Raw genomic sequence first — 16,612 nt, 5'->3', positions numbered from 1 at the left:
ATATCTGAGGTTGTTGATATAAGCCGAAAGCACCAGCCTGAAGATGACGAGTGAGACCTCGTCGAAACGTCGCCTAGACACCCCAACTCTTACACGGGAAGACACCCGAAGACACCAAAACCTGCATTCCTGTACCCGTGAAAATCTACGAAAGCAAATATATATATATATATATATATATATATATATATATATATATATATATATATATATATATATATTTGCTTTCGTAGATTTTCACGGGTACAGGAATGCAGGTTTTGGTGTTTTCGGGTATCTTCCCGTGTAAGAGTTGGGGTGTCTAGGCGACGTTTCGACGAGGTCTCACTCGTCATCTTCAGGCTGGTGCTTTCGGCTTCTTGTTACTAGAACAGAGCAGGATCTCAGTGTTTGAGTTCCTATAAATACTGTTGAGGGGGTGTGGTGTATAGCCTCCAACGTTCTGGGCAGAGAGGAAGTTCCCAGGTTATTGTGCCTTTTCTTCTTTTGTTCATTAATTACTTGAGGGATATCTTGAGTGATTTCTTGAGTGATATTCTGAGTACCACTTAGGAGGGTCATTAGGTGTGGATTAGTTGCTAAAGCTTTCGTGTCTTGACCTCTTGAGCTTGTGAAGAGTTTTTCTGAGTTTTTCTGAGAAGAGTTTTTCTGAGAAGATGGCTGTACTGCACTTAGTTGTGCTCTGGCTTGGCTTCGTGTATAGGGGCGAGCTGTGGTTTTGTGCCCTCACAACATGAACAAGCGTGACGACACGTCCCGCCTGCCAGACATCTGGAAATTAGCCCTCCCCACAAAAACCGACACCAGAACCAGAGGCACACAGAACGCCATCTCCAATCAACCACACCAGACCCAAACCCAGACCCTCTCCACAGATAAATTACAGATACCATCCAGTAGCCAAACCATATTGGCACCTCCGGATGCTGCACCCCCCTGCAATCCCTACACAGATCTGGCTGGCACAGGGCACAAAACCACAGCTCGCCCCTATACACGAAGCCAAGCCAGAGTACAACTAAGTGCAGTACAGCCATCTTCTCAGAAAAACTCTTCTCAGAAAAACTCAGAAAAACTCTTCACAAGCTCAAGAGGTCAAGACACGAAAGCTTTAGCAACTAATCCACACCTAATGACCCTCCTAAGTGGTACTCAGAATATCACTCAAGAAATCACTCAAGATATCCCTCAAGTAATTAATGAACAAAAGAAGAAAAGGCACAATAACCTGGGAACTTCCTCTCTGCCCAGAACGTTGGAGGCTATACACCACACCCCCTCAACAGTATTTATAGGAACTCAAACACTGAGATCCTGCTCTGTTCCAGTAACAAGAAGCCGAAAGCACCAGCCTGAAGATGACGAGTGAGACCTCGTCGAAACGTCGCCTAGACACCCCAACTCTTACACGGGAAGATACCCGAAAACACCAAAACCTGCATATATATATGCAGAAAAATCATCCAGATGCCCCAAACTCTACGGTCTCCCCAAGATACACAAAGAAGGAACACCACTCAGACCAATAGTCAGCTCCATAGGCTCACCTCTACAAAATCTCGCTAAATTTCTCGCTAAGCAACTTCAGCCCTATGCAGAATCTATCGCTTCACACGTTACAAACTCCTTCCAGTTCATAGAAACAATAAAGAAGCAAAACCTACATCCCGATGACCTACTTGTGAGCTTCGATGTTGTATCTCTCTTCACACAAGTGCCCATTAATGAAGCCTTGACAGCCATTCAAAACAAATACAATCTCCCCGAATACATCCTGGACCTGACCAACCACTGCCTAACCAACACGTACTTCATCCACAATGGACAAAGATACAAACAGATAGAAGGAGCACCTATGGGATCACCCCTCTCACCGGTCATCGCAAATCTGTACATGGAACACTTTGAAACCAATGCTTTAGACAAGTCAGAACACAAACCCAAACTTTGGCTCAGATATGTTGACGACACCTTTGTAATTTGGCCACACGGGAAGGAAAAACTAGATAGCTTCCTCACACATCTCAACAGCCTACACCCCAAAATACAATTCACTATGGAAATAGAAGCCAACAACCAACTTCCCTTCCTTGACGTCCTAATCTACAAAAAACCTGATGGCTCCCTAGGACACACTATCTACCGGAAAAAAACACACACCAACCGCTACTTACATGCACAATCACACCACCACCCTGCACAAATAAACTCCGTAGCCAAGACTCTCATCTCCAGAACCAAACGCCTGGCTGACAAAGACCACTTGACAACTGAGTTACAGAATCTCTCAAATGTGTTAATCGCCAACGGATACCAGCAAAACAGGGTTACGAAGCTAATCCAAAAAGAAACACCCCCCAAAAACCAAGACACAGAAGAAAACAATGGCATGGCCCTCCTTCCTTATATCAAGGGCACTACAGATAAAATTAGCAAAATCCTCCATAAACACAATATCAAAACAGCCTTTTGCACCAACCAAAAAATAGCCAATATCCTCAGAAACCCAAAAGATAAAATCCAGTTAGAAAACCAAGGGGTCTATGAAATACCCTGCAAAGTCTGCCCAGCCACGTACATTGGACAAACAAACAGACGAATAAATGCACGTATCGCAGAACACAAGAATGCCGTCAAAAAAGAAGAAAAAACTTCCTCTCTTTACCAACACATGAAAGAAACAGGACACGAAATTAATTTTGCAGATTCCAAATTGCTCTTTAACATGGAACATCACCACAAGAGAATAATCATGGAAGCCATCGAGATAGAGAAACACCCTCACAACATGAACAAGCGTGACGACACGTCCCGCCTGCCAGACATCTGGAAATTAGCCCTCCCCACAAAAACCGACACCAGAACCAGAGGCACACAGAACGCCATCTCCAATCAACCACACCAGACCCAAACCCAGACCCTCTCCACAGATAAATTACAGACACCATCCAGTAGCCAAACCATAGTGGCACCTCCGGATGCTGCACCCCCCTGCAATCCCTACACAGATCTGGCTGGCACAGGGCACAAAACCACAGCTCGCCCCTATACACGAAGCCAAGCCAGAGCACAACTAAGTGCAGTACAGCCATCTTCTCAGAAAAACTCTTCACAAGGTCAAGAGGTCAAGACACAAAAGCTTTAGCAACTAATCCACACCTAATGACCCTCCTAAGTGGTACTCAGAATATCACTCAAGTAATCACTCAAGATATCCCTCAAGTAATTAATGAACAAAAGAAGAAAAGGCACATTAACCTAGGAACTTCCTATCTGCCCAGAACGTTGGAGGCTATATACCACACCCCCTCAACAGTATTTATAGGAACTCAAACACTGAGATCCTGCTCTGTTCTAGTAACAAGAAGCCGAAAGCACCAGCCTGAAGATGACGAGTGAGACCTCGTCGAAACGTCGCCTAGACACCCCAACTCTTACACGGGAAGACACCCGAAGACACCAAAACCTACATTCCTGTACCCGTGAAAATCTACGAAAGCATATATATATATATATATATATATATATATAACCAAATCAGTAATTTCTGATATAACTGTAAAAACTACTCGGATAATTTATTATTCACAAAAAATAGTTGTAAATATTAAGATTATACCAGCAAGAACGAGCCTTTCTGTTAAAAATATATGATTTAAGTCAAGTCTTACCAAGTAGTGATTTAAATTGATTTGATTTAAATCAAATTCACCCTGGAAGGGACAGCAAGGGTCATCTAGCCCAACCCTGCACATTGCAGGAATCTTTTTCCCGACGTGAGGCTCTGACTCACAACTCTCTCTTTTTTATATATATAAATTTTTATTGGAAATTTTATTTACAACATAACATACACCCCCCACCCCCAATACAGAAATCCACCCTCATTAAACGTGAACATAACATACAATGAGCATAGCATACAACAATACAAACAACCAAATAAAAGACTTCCTTTATCCTGTATCTGGGCTCCCTATTTACTTCTTATAAGCTGTTTCCTTTATGAGTAATTATTAAGATTTTTCCAATTCTAACTTAAATATCCACAAAGTCTCCTGCAGACATTAATCCAAACAAGTCCAGGTATGTATTTTAGGGCACTGTTTTGTGAAGTATTCTCTGCATTCTCCCCATGCTTTTTGAAACTCTTGTCTTGTGTGATCTCTAATTGCCTCTGTTAATCTAGCCAGTTCAATATTCTCTAACAGTTTGTCTTGCCATTCCTTTTTTGTTGGCACAGTTTCTTTTCCCCAGTTTTTAGCAATTAGGATCCTTGCCGCTCCTGTGGCATAGAGGAATATTTTCTGATCTTCTCTTGCTATGTCTGTGTCCGTTATCCCGAGTAGAAAAGCTTCTGTATTTTTCATAAGGTTATACTTAAACATTTTTTAAAGCTCGTCATACACTATGTTCCAGAAGCTTTTGATTTTTTCACAGCTCCACCAAACACGTATAAGTGTCCCCTCTGTTTTACCACACCTCCAGCACAGATTTGTTTCTGTCTTACACGGTTTAGCTATTTTGGTAGGTGTTAAGTACCATCTATGGGACGCGGGTGGCGCTGTGGGTTAAACCATTAGGTCCAGTCGTGACCGACTATGGGGTTGCGGCGCTCATCTCGCTTTACTGGCCGAGGGAGCTGGCATACAGCTTCCGGGTCATGTGGCCAGCATGACAAAGCCGCGTCTGGCGAACCAGAGCAGCGCACGGAAACGCTATTTACCTTCCTGCCTATTTATCTACTTGCACTCTGACATGCTTTCGAACTGCTAGGTTGGCAGGAGCAGGGACCGGGCAACGGGAGCTCACTCCGTCGCGGGGATTCGAACCGCCGACCTTCTGATCGGCAAGCTCTAGGCTCTGTGGTTTAACCCACAGCGCCACCCGCGTACGCTGACACCTGTCCTATTCTTCAGGACCCTCTGTCTCTCACTTCCTGGGTGGCATCGCGCCAACGTTGCCCAGAGTCCTCCCTTGCCAGCGTGACTGGCACACACTCGGCCTCCGCGATCCTTGGAGATGAGGAGTTCTCTATAAATACACCGCAATATTATTACACATCCTCTTACTGACGATGTTGTGGTCCAAGAGTGACCTGGCATGCAACAGATGTCTATTTTAAAAGCAGTTGGGAAAAGAAAGAGAGGGAGAGAGTTTTGCAATTAGTAGTTTTCTGGACACTGCAACTGAAATAAAGAAGGAATTTAAATTATTTGCAAAAAAAGGGGGGGAGAGCTGTATAACTCGCTGCAGCAAAGAATTCCAGAGTGTTCGGTCATTCAGTTGAATACTTGCAAAACTAACAGGGAGAATAAGAGGAAATACTATTCAAAAATTTAATAAAGAATGGTTAACTTTCAAAGAAGATCTTAAAAATCATACGGATAATGTAAGTTTCCTGACAGATATGGATTAAATCTTGAAAATTGAGGGAAGGCGTAGTAAAATCTGATTAGTTAAATGTAAGGAAAAGTAGAATAACTAAAAGGAAATACGTACAGAGTTAAGATTGGCAATAAAGTATAAAGAGAAGAGTTGGAAGTCTAATATTTGTGGTGTACACGTAGGATATGTAGGTATGTTGGGTATGTATATAATGTATTGTAATGTATTGTATTTCTTAAGTTCTATGTACAGTGGTACCTCGCAAGACGAATGCCTCGCAAGACGAAAAACGCGCAAGACGAAAGAGTTTTCCATTTTTTGAGTCGTTCCGCAAGACGAATTTCCCTATGGGCTTGCTTCGCAAGACGAAACGTCTTGCGAGTTCTTGCGAGTTTGTTTCCTTTTTCTTAAAGCCGCTAAGCCGCAATAGCCGTGCTTCGCAAGATGAAAAAACCGCAAGACGAAGAGACTCGCGGAATGGATTAATTTCGTCTTGCGAGGCACCACTGTAAAATGATGTATAATAAAGATATTTTTTTAAAAAAAAAGAATTCTGGGGTGTACCTTTCGGAACTAAGAGTGAAATACTGCTGGAACTAAATATATTGCTGAATATATTGTCTTGGTAATAATAAAATAATGATTGTATTATCAAAGCACCAATTTATTTATTAAATATACTATTATGGAGTGCCTTTCATACAAAACAACAAGGCAGCTTAAAGGATAAAATCAACGTAATAAACCAGTAAAATAGCAAAAATGCATTAAAAACAGCGACCGTACACACATGCAGATATCACAGAGATTTTAAAATGTCTAATAAGAGACAGTGCCAGAAATGCTTTGATGGTATCTAATGTGTCTATTCTATATAGAAGATTTTGGGGAGGGAGGGACTTATTAGGCCGTTCTTGTTTTTATTATGCATTTTGTGTTTTTATATTGTGATTTTATGTTGTGAACTGCCCTGGGCCCTGTGGGTATAGGGTGGTATATAAATTCAGTGCTTTTTTTTTTTTAAAGGTTTTGCGGTACTCTCATTTTCCTACTCATATTGAAATACTGCCCTTCAATGAGGCCAAACTTACTGGAGGCAGTTGGAGGATGGATGGCGGCTAACAGATTGAGGTTGAATCCTGACAAGACAGAAATACTGTTTTTGGGTGACAGGAGGTGGGTAGGTGTGGAGGACTCCCTGGTCCTGAATGGGGTAACTGTGCCCCTGAAGGACCAGGTGCGCAGCCTGGGAGTCATTTTGGACTCACAGTTCTCCATGGAGGCGCAGGTCAATTCTGTGTCCAGGGCAGCTGTCTACCAGCTCCATCTGGTATGCAGGATGAGACCCTCGCTGCCCGCAGACTGTCTTGCCAGAGTGATGCATGCTCTGGTTATCTCCCGCTTGGAATACTGCAATGCGCTCAACGTGGGGCTACCTTTGAAGGTGACCCGGAAACTACAACTAATCCAGAATGCGGCAGCTAGACTGTTGCGGCCGCCAAGACCACATAACACTGGTCCTGAGAGATCTGCATTGGCTCCCAGTCTGTTTCCAAGCACAATTGCTGACCTTGAAAGCCCTAAATGGCATCGGCCCAGTATACCTGAAGGAGCGTCTCCACCCACATCGTTCAGCTCGGACACTGAGGTCCAGCACCGAGGGCCTTCTGGCGGTTCCCTCACTGCGAGAAGTAAAGCTACAGGGAACCAGGCAGAGGGCCTTCTCGGTGGTGGCACCTGCCCTGTGGAACGCCCTCCCACTAGATGTCAGAGATAAACAACTACATGAGTTTGGATTTGGATTTGATATCCCGCTTTATCACTACCCGAAGGAGTACCTGACATTTAGAAGATATCTGAAGGCAGCCCTGTTCAGGGAAGTTTTTAATGTCTGACATTTTAATGTATTTTGAATCTTTCTTGGAAACTGCCCAGAGTTGCCGGCGAGACCCAGCCGGATGGGCGGGGCACAAATAATAAATTATTATTATTATTGTTGTTGTTGTTGTTGTTTCCAAGGGGTTTGCCCAGCATCAAAGATGCCGCAACTTCCTGCAATAAGGGGGTTGGACTAGATGATCCTCAGGGTTCCCTCTACAATTCTGTGATTCTATGAAAATGGCGTCTGGCAAGCCTTGGCAGGGGAGATTCCCACAGAATCTCCACCACATCCCAAATCTCCCTTCTCCCAGGCATCACTCCCCTAAATTCAAACATGGGACCGGGGCCGGATTTAGGGTTGATGAGGCCCTAAGCCAGGCATAGGCAACCTCGGCCCTCCAGATGTTTTGGGACTACAGCTCCCATCATCCCTGACCACTGGTCCTGTTAGCTAGGGATGATGGGAGTTGTAGTCCCAAAACATCTGGAGGGCCGAGGTTGCCTATGCCTGCCCTAAGCTCCTGAAGGTAATGGGGCCCTTTATATGGCAAGCTGTCCTTTGTCAACAACAAACTGTCACTGTTTTTTGTGTGATATGCTATATGGTAATTTATGGACCTAATAGGTATCTCAAGCCATTTGCACATGTTGCCACACGACCAGTCCATGCAGATGCAGGCACACTATATGTGGAAAGGAGCAAACCAGGGATATTTTAGGGAGCAGGTTAGCAGGTGGGGCCCATGAATTACATAATAGGAGCCTACACAACACAAAACATTGTTGCTGTATGTAGGTTTTATTTTATTTGTTTTTTATCTTATATTTTGGAAATGTACATCCAGGTTTTTTTTCCTTTAAATTTTTTGGGGGCCCCCAAGAGAGTGGGGCCCTAAGCTATAGCTTGTCTAGCTTATACGTAAACCTGGCACTGCGTGGGACTCAGGCTACGCCTGGTGCTTTTATAAGGCCCAGTGGGAAAGCTCTCTGCCCCAAGGAGCTTACAGCCTAGAAATCTATGTGAGGGGAGAAAGCAGAGGAAAGGAGGCAGCTGTTTGTGTGCAGGGGGGAATTTCTGCATTTACGCAGCTGCTGCAGAACTTAAGCTTAATTACTTCTTGGGCAGCTCTTATGCAGTGGGGTCTCTCTCCTCGCAGCAAATCCTAACATGCACACCGTTTAAGAGAGATAAGAAGCGATGGGTTTGTTTTTTCTGCTAGCAGCCGACACAGCGGGGTGGGCAGTGAGCTGACGGAAGACATCCAAATCCCAAATCGCGAGCTTTCGATATCCTGGAAAACGACCTCGTCAAATAAACTAATACAGTGTGTTACAACGAAGGGCGTTCATTTTTCGGAAGCAAATTCCGCCCCACAGAAGAGAACAGCTGACCTACATAGGCAGAGAGAAGCAGGGCAGTTTGTGCGAATACATGGGGAGGTTTTCTGTTTTACAGCATGAAGCGCTCCCCTCGCTTTTTCCCATCTGCATTTTCATCAACAGTTTGCAACGCCAAATGCAACGTCATCATTTTTTTGCAGAATATTCCCCCGGGCTGCTGAAAAACATTTCTGTTTGGACAAGCCGACCCCAGATGCTTAGAAAGTTGATCTGATTTTAACCGCCTTCCGTATTTTAACCTTTGCATGTTTTAAAGCAGGCCTGAGGATTGTTCTTACATGTACCGTATTTTTTGCTCTATAAGACGCACTGGACCACAAGACGCACCTAGTTTTTGGAGGAGGAAAACAAGAAAAAAAAATTCTGAATCTCAGAAGCCAGAACAGTAAGAGGGATCACTGCGCAGCGAAAACAGCAATCCCTCTTGCTGTTCTGGCTTCTGGGATAGCTGCGCAGCCTGCATTCGCTCCATAAGACGCACACACATTTCCCCTTACTTTTGGGGAGGGAAAAAGTGAGTATTGTAGAGCAAAAAATATGGTAATTGTTTTATCTTTTTGGAGACGGCTTTGAGGTTTTCGGGTTTTTGTTTTTTAAAAAAGAGTCAAGTGCATATAAATATTATGAAATAAATAACTAGATAAATGTGGGTGGAGCGACGAATGTGAATTTTACTTCTGTTCAGAAGGCCAGTTTCTGCACAGGGATGGGCGGACAGACAGACAGACAGACGGACAGACTATTGTTCCTCTTGCTGAGGGTTTGTCACGGCCTCTGGCTAGAACAACAAAAATGATATTGACTGATTGTAAGCTCCATCGACATGGGTGGCCCTGTGGGTTAAACCACAGAGGCTAGGACTCGCCGATCAGAAGGTCGGCGGTTTGAATCCCCGCGACGGGGTGAGCTCCCGTTGCTCGGTCCCCGCTCCTGCCAACCTAGCAGTTCGAAAGCATGTCAATGTGCAAGTAGATAAATAGGTACTGCTCCGGCGGGAAGGTAAACAGCATTTCCGTGCGCTGCTCTGGTTCGCCAGAAGCGGCTTAGTCCTGCTGGCCACATGACCCAGAAGCTGTACGCCGGCTCCCTCAGCCAGTAAAGTGAGATGAGCGCCACAACCCCAGAGTCAGTCAAGACTGGACCTAATGGTCAGGGGTCCCTTTACCTTTACCTTTTTAAGCTCCATCGACACAAACAAGAGGCATCAAATGGTTAAGGATCAAGGAAACATCCCAGTCCGGCAAAAGTGCTCTAGGAAGGTGCGAAGCAGGGCAGGGAAAGGGGTGTGACCTGGGAGAAAGGGCTGGGGTCCAGGGGAAGGGTTGTGGTCCAGAGGGGTGTGGCCTAAGAGAAGGGGTGTGGCAGGGGAAGGTATGCTTCAGAGAGGGCGTGGCCTGAGGAGATGATGTGGTCCAGAGGGGAATAGCCTAGGTGGACATGTGTTGTCCAGGGGTGTGGCCTAGGGGAAAGGGTGTGGCCAGGGAAAGGTGTGCTTCAGAGAGGGTGTGGCCTGAGGAGGGGATGTGGTCCAGAGGTTTTGTGACCTAAGGGGAAGGTGTGTGGTCCAGGGGGTGTGGCCTAAGGGGAAGGGGTGTGGCCCAGGAAAGGGGTGTGGATAAGGCAGACTCATGGAGGTGGAGAAGGCTCTTGGCGACCAGCCACAATAGCTATCCAGGGCGGAGTGGAGTCTTGCCCTGGTGCTCAAATCCTGCCTGCAGGTTTCCCATTGACGCATCTGGTGGCCACTGAGAGAAGAGGATGCTGGACAAGACTGGCCATGGGCCTGATCCTGCTGGAGGCTCTCCTTACGTTCTTCTGAGCTCCCCTTCCTTGCAGCAAAGGGAGCTCAGTGCGCCACCATCCCCGCATGCACTATTTTACCTGACAGTTCGGCAGCATAGATGTCGGAGTCCCCGTACTCAAACTCCAGGTTGGGGCAGTCCACCGAACCCTGAAACAGAGAACCCAAGTTAGCCGAGGCTGCCACAGAAGACTGCAGGACACACATACGCTGAGGTGACCCAGTGATAAGCCCCGTAATTTTTGCTCTATAGGACTCACCGGACCATAGGAGGGGGAGAACGGGGGGGGGAATTCTTGTTCTCCCCCTCTAAAACAAGGTGCGTTCAAGGTGCGTTCAAGAGCAGGTCGGGGAACAGCGCAAAGACTGCACGCAGCCTTGCCGCTGCCCCCTGAGCTTGTGGGGCTGGCGGTGGGGGGAAGTGCTGCTTTCCCCCACCGCCAGCCTCAAAGATCCCTGATGCTTTTGAGTGCAGCTTTTTCAATTTCCTCTCCCATCAAGCCCAGCAAAAAAGGCTTCCATTTTTTTGGGGAAAGTATATTTAAACATCTTTTTCAGTACATTATAAATCAGTTCCCAAAATTGTTTCGTTTTCTCACATGTCCACCACATGTGGAAAAAATCTCCACCCTTCTCTTTACATTTCCAACAGATTTTACTACTCGTCCTATACATTTTTGCTAGTTTGACAGGTGTTAGGTACCGGGCCGCTGATCTTTCCTGACTTCTGCTAGACATGTCCCAAAGGGATCGTGATGTCAGGATCTTTGTGGGATGCAATTGAGCCTTTTCTTGTTGTTGTTTAGTTGTGTCTGCCTCTTCGTCACCCCCTGGACCAGAGCACGCCAGGCCCTCCTGTCTTCCACTGTCTCCCGCAGTTTGGTCAAACTCATGCTGGTAGCTTCGAGAACACTGTCCCACCATCTCGTCCTCTGTCATCCCCTTCTTCTTGTGTCCTCCATCTTTCCCCACATCAGGGTCTTTTCCAGGGAGTCTTCTCTTCTCATGAGGTGGCCAAAGTCTTGGAGCCTCAGCTTCAGGATCTGTCCTTCCAGTGAGCACTCAGGGCTGATTTCCTTCAGAATGGAGAGGTTGGATCTTCTTGCAGTCCATGGGACTCACAAGAGTCTCCTCCAGCACCAGAATTCAAAAGCATCCATTCTTTGGCAATCAGCCTTCTTGATGGTCCAGCTCACACTTCCATACATCACTACTGGGAAAACCATAGCTTGAACTATACGGACCTTTGTTGGCAAGGTGCTGTCTCTGCCTAGGCTGGAGCAAGTTTCTAACCCCATTCATAGCACCCATTAGCCTCTTAATGATGGCCGCTGGCTAAGCTATGACCTACATGGGACAGAGTCCCCTTAGGCTACTATCAGGGCTCTTTTCCCCTATAGAATATTACTGGGGCACAAACAATTCGTGGAATAGGGGAGAGGAGAAGCAGTGCCACTCACTGAAGGGCTTTCAAACATTAGCTATTGACTTCCATTCTTTAAAAAAAAAAAAACGGTTTATTTCTACTGCACCTCCAAGGTCTGCTCAAGCCTTGCCTGTACCCCCTCATCATTTGCAGGGAAGCTGCTACCCTCATTTTGGAAGCCAAACAGTAAAGAGAGCAATTGGCCCGAAGCCACTCAGGGTTTCAGAACTCGAACTCGCAACTCTGGAATAACAGTAACAGAAGGTGCCGGTTCAAAGGGTCAAATTGAGATTACTGACCGCCGGGTCTTTATTCTCACATTCCCGAATTTTAGAAGCCGTTCGCTCATTCCGATCACAGGCAAGTACCAAATGTTTGGCTGCAGGTTTCTAGTCCTTAAGGAGTGATATAGGCATAGCTGTCAGCTTACAGATTTGAAAATAAGGGACCAGCAGCCAAAATAAGGGATTTTAGTCAACCAGCAGCCAAACGAAGCCTCAAGCGGTATGTGATGGCCTGGGAATCCGATTCAGAGGCTGAACCGGAAGACTCCCAGCCTGCACAGGAGTCTCCGCCTCCAGGGCCGGCTGAGCTGGGGCAGGGCCTTGATCCTGAAGCGCCTGCACCTGTGCCGGATCCTCAGGAGCAGACACCAGATGAATCCACTCTGGCTCCGGAGGTGATTGAGGACCCATTGCCTACAGGTGAGTCTCCCCCTGGGCCCAGTAACCCTTCAGCCTCTCCTGAACTGCAGAGGCTCAGGGCAGAGAGGCGGAGGGAACTGGTTTCTCCCAGGAGGAGTGCTCGCCTTAAGGCCAGGAGAGGCGGGTCTCCTGGGGGCCGGGACCGCCCCTGGCCTCAGAGAAGATAAAGGCCAGTCAGCCCGGTCAGCAGGAGCAATGTCGTTGAAGAGCTGTTTCGGCCAGCACCCAGTCCTGTTCCCCCAGAGTTCCTGTCCTTGCCCGGCTCCTCGCTGTGGACCCCGCTTCACCCGTGGAGGACTGTCTGCCGACCCTCGACTCAGGTCCTGGACCTCGCCCCACGGTAACCTCCCCCTGGACCAGCACACAGTGGTTCCCACAGCGCAGCAACCCGGCAAAGGGGACGCAGCAAGGGAAACCAGCGTCCCCTCTCCGCTGGGAAGCGCTGAGCAAAGGCGAGTCCCCAGGCAATGCGGCCAATTTGATTGGCACAAGGCATGCAAGCTCCACCCCCCAGTCATTCTTACACTCCTTATTGGGTGAGCAACGCAGCCAAGCAACACAGTTGGAGCCTCCCTCCTCCCTGGCCGGCAGGGAGAGAGGGAGAGGAGCTGCTTCCTTTGAAACCCGGGAAATTGAAGGGACATCATCCATAAGGGACAGCAGCGGGACACAGCGCTGGGATAAGGGACTTTCCCGCCAAATAAGGGACGGTTGACAGCTATGGATGTAGGCTGCCTCGCTCTATTTATGGCCAGAGGCCGGATTCTGTATCCCCTCCTGGTTTTCTCTCAGACCCAGATTAATTGAAGGACATGCCTGGTGTCTATTCTCTCTTTCGGGGATACAACACACAACCTGAAAATAATTGGAAAGGAGGAGAGACGCATTGTCTGAATTCTGCAAGATTACGCAGACGTCAAGGGATTCAAAGCTGGTTAATATAATCCTGGAGGTGTGGAGAGCAAGGAATCATCTTCGACAGGAAGACCATCAGAATAAATCACACGACGTAGCTCTTACTGGATTCTACTGAAGAAAGCCTCACTGCCTGGGTGCATAAAAATGCCTCAGATACCAAAGAGTTATAAAACTGCATTCCTTTCCTTCTTTTTAAAATTTTAACACTAGAGCACGGAAAGTCATCAAAGAGGAGCGGTGCCACAATTGCAGAAGGATACTGACAAGCTGGAAGACGCGCAAGGGAGAAAAAAGAAATTGTTATTTAGGGGAATTGAATTTAATTCTAAATTATATTCCGAGAAACGTGGGAGATTACAAGGGGTCAAAAAAAATGGATGTACCATGCTATATTAGAAGCAAAAAAACTTGTTTTGATGAACTGGAAGAGCCGTGAAAAGATTCCAATCAGCATATGGGTTGATAATATGGACAGATTAGCTGCATACGAACGAATTGCATGTTGACGCGAATTAAGAATGGATAAACATGAAGAAATCTGGAAGGAATATTTAAGCGATAAGGCGGATTGTGGTGGGAAGTTGGGGAAGGAGAGAGAGAGGGGGAAATATTGTTAAAAAGGTGTAGTCGTAGGTATATCAGTGTATTCAAATCTGAATTGTCAAATTATGTTGTTAGTGTTGTTATGGTTTTTGTTGTATATGTCTTTTGCAGTTGTTGTTTGTATTGAAAAATGATTAAATAAATTAAAAAAATAATAATCAGGGGTCTGGAAACCAAGCCTGATGAGGAACAGTTGAAGGAGCTGGGTATATTTAGCCTGGGAAATAGGAGACTGAGAGGAGATAGAATAAAGGTAAAGGTAAAGGGACCCCTGACCATTAGGTCCAGTCATGGCCGACTCTGGGGTTGGGGTGCTCATCTCGCTTTATTGGCCGAGGGAGCCGGCGTACAGCTTCCGCATCATGTGGCCAGCAGGACTAAGCCACTTCTGGCGAACCAGAGCAGCGCACGGAAATGCCGTTTACCTTCCTGCCGGAGTGGTACCTATTTATCTACTTGCACTTTGACGTGCTTTCGAACTGCTAGATTGGCAGGAGCAGGGACCGAGCAACAGGAGCTCACCCCGTCACGGGGATTCGAACCGCCAACCTTCTGATCAGCAAGTCCTAGGCTCTGTAGTTTAACCCACAGCGCCACCCACTTCCCTTCAGTAGGATAGCCACCTTCAAATATCTCTAGGCCTGTCATATGAAAGATGGAGCGAGCTTTTTCTCCTGTTCCGGAGTGGAGGACCGGAACCAATGGATTCAAGTTGCAATGAAGGAGATTCCAGACTCAGCAGTAAGAGCTGTTTGACAATGGAACGGACCCCCTTGGAAAGTGGTTGACTCTCCTTCCTTGGAGGTTTTTAAGCAGAGGTCGGATAGCTGTCTGTCATGGATGCTTTAACTGAGATTCCTGCATCACGGCGGGTTGGACTAGATGACCACAGGGCCCCTTCCAACGCTACAATTCTATGATTCTACAAAGAGATGGGAAATACAATTCTACGTATGTATATTAAACTGGCACATCAAATCAAATCAAATCAAATATCTTTAATACGGTCAGTGACCAGAAGCAATTTATAAAATATGACATTAAGAGTAGTATTATGCTACAAGTAGCAGTAAAAATATGGCCAATTCTCAGAATTGATGCTTATATTTATGACCAGGTTTCGAGTTTTAAGTTTTTAAAATTCAATTCAGGAGTCGCTACTGTTTAATATCGTTCCTTCGATGTTTACAGTTTGGACTCCTTTGTAGACATCATTGCTCGTCTTATTCTTGTTGCAATGTAACAGTACTTTGCCACGGACCTGTTAATATCGGGCTCTTTGTCAGCTAAGAGGTGTCTGATATAGGTGTCGTCTGTACTACGAGGTATTTTCCTCAGAATCGGCTCGATCAGCTCTTTTCTTGAGTCTCAATATAATGGGCAGTATAAGATGACATGCCCAATGGTTTCGATTTTGTTGCTGTTACAGGGACATAATCTTTGTTCGATCGGTATTTTATTGTATCTTCCCTCTAGAAGAGCTGAAGGGAGAGCGTTAAAGCGGGCCCTGGAAAATGCCCATCGGTGTTTAGCGTTGTCTAGAACTTTGAGATAGTTTGCTAGATGGGGCCTTTGGGAATTGTATAGAAGTTTATAAGTTATCGGAAGTTGGTTAAAGTCATTTTGGGTTTCAATGTCCCTGAGTCTTTCTTTGATTATGTTCTTGGCCCTTCCCCCTTCTAAACTTAATAAATACTCTGGGGAGAGACTATATGTGGGCAGTTTTCTGAGGATGCCCTTCAACCAGCTAGATTGGAATTTGTCAAGAAGCACCAGGGAAAGTAGTCCAACCGGCGAGTTGTTAAGTCTTAGCCAAGTGCATAAGGTTCTCATCCATACTTTGGCTTTAATGCTGTATAAGCCCGCTTCCAGTCGTAGGGCGGCATTTGGGACACATTTAGGTGTTTGCAGGAGTGATCTAAGGAAACCTGATTGTATCTTCTCATATGGGTCTAGATTAGAGAGGGAGACAAGTGGTGCGCCGTATAGGATTTGTGCTGTTGGTTTTGCAACGAATAGTTTAATTGTAGCAGGAATGAAATTTCCTCCCGTTGTACGATGGAATCTTAGGATTGCCGTTGTACTTTTTTGTGCTCTCCTAAATTATGTGCCAGTTTTACTTACTAAACTGGCACATAATTTAGGAGAGCCATATTTCTTTCTAGGGCGCAGATTTTATTTATTTATTTATTTATTTACTTATTTCCCCATTCTTTATGATCACACTTTCATCCAGGGATGTCGAATAACTTACAAAAATAAAAATAAAAGCATTCAGTCGAAAAATCTAACAATAACCTGCATCAAACTCATCCTCCTATTAGTTATACATAAAGGTATATACTTTTGTCCCTACTCATTTATCCTAATTCCCCCCCCTTCCTCCCTCCCCTTTAACTCCTCCCCCAAAAACTTGTTGTCTCTTCAGATCTTTAACCATGTGCACAGATTATTCATTCTAATTTGGATGCTTGGGTTGGCTTTTCCTCT

At 45.9% G+C, this 16,612-nt stretch overlaps 1 protein-coding gene across 1 annotated transcript in view; it reads right to left on the bottom strand.

Moving 5' to 3' along the window:
- STRIP2 (striatin interacting protein 2) overlaps positions 1–16,612 on the bottom strand; it is an 87,816-nt gene that overhangs the window by 55,556 nt on the left and 15,648 nt on the right. The window contains exon 2 of the mRNA XM_081209952.1: positions 10,552–10,621. Coding sequence (XP_081066078.1) covers positions 10,552–10,621 — 70 coding nt within the window. The remainder of the gene's footprint in view (positions 1–10,551; positions 10,622–16,612) is intronic.

Source organism: Podarcis bocagei (genome assembly GCF_964188305.1).
Source record: "Podarcis bocagei genome assembly, chromosome: 10".
Taxonomy (NCBI): Eukaryota; Metazoa; Chordata; class Lepidosauria; order Squamata; family Lacertidae; genus Podarcis; species Podarcis bocagei.
This window is presented reverse-complemented; position numbering and strand designations above follow the sequence as displayed.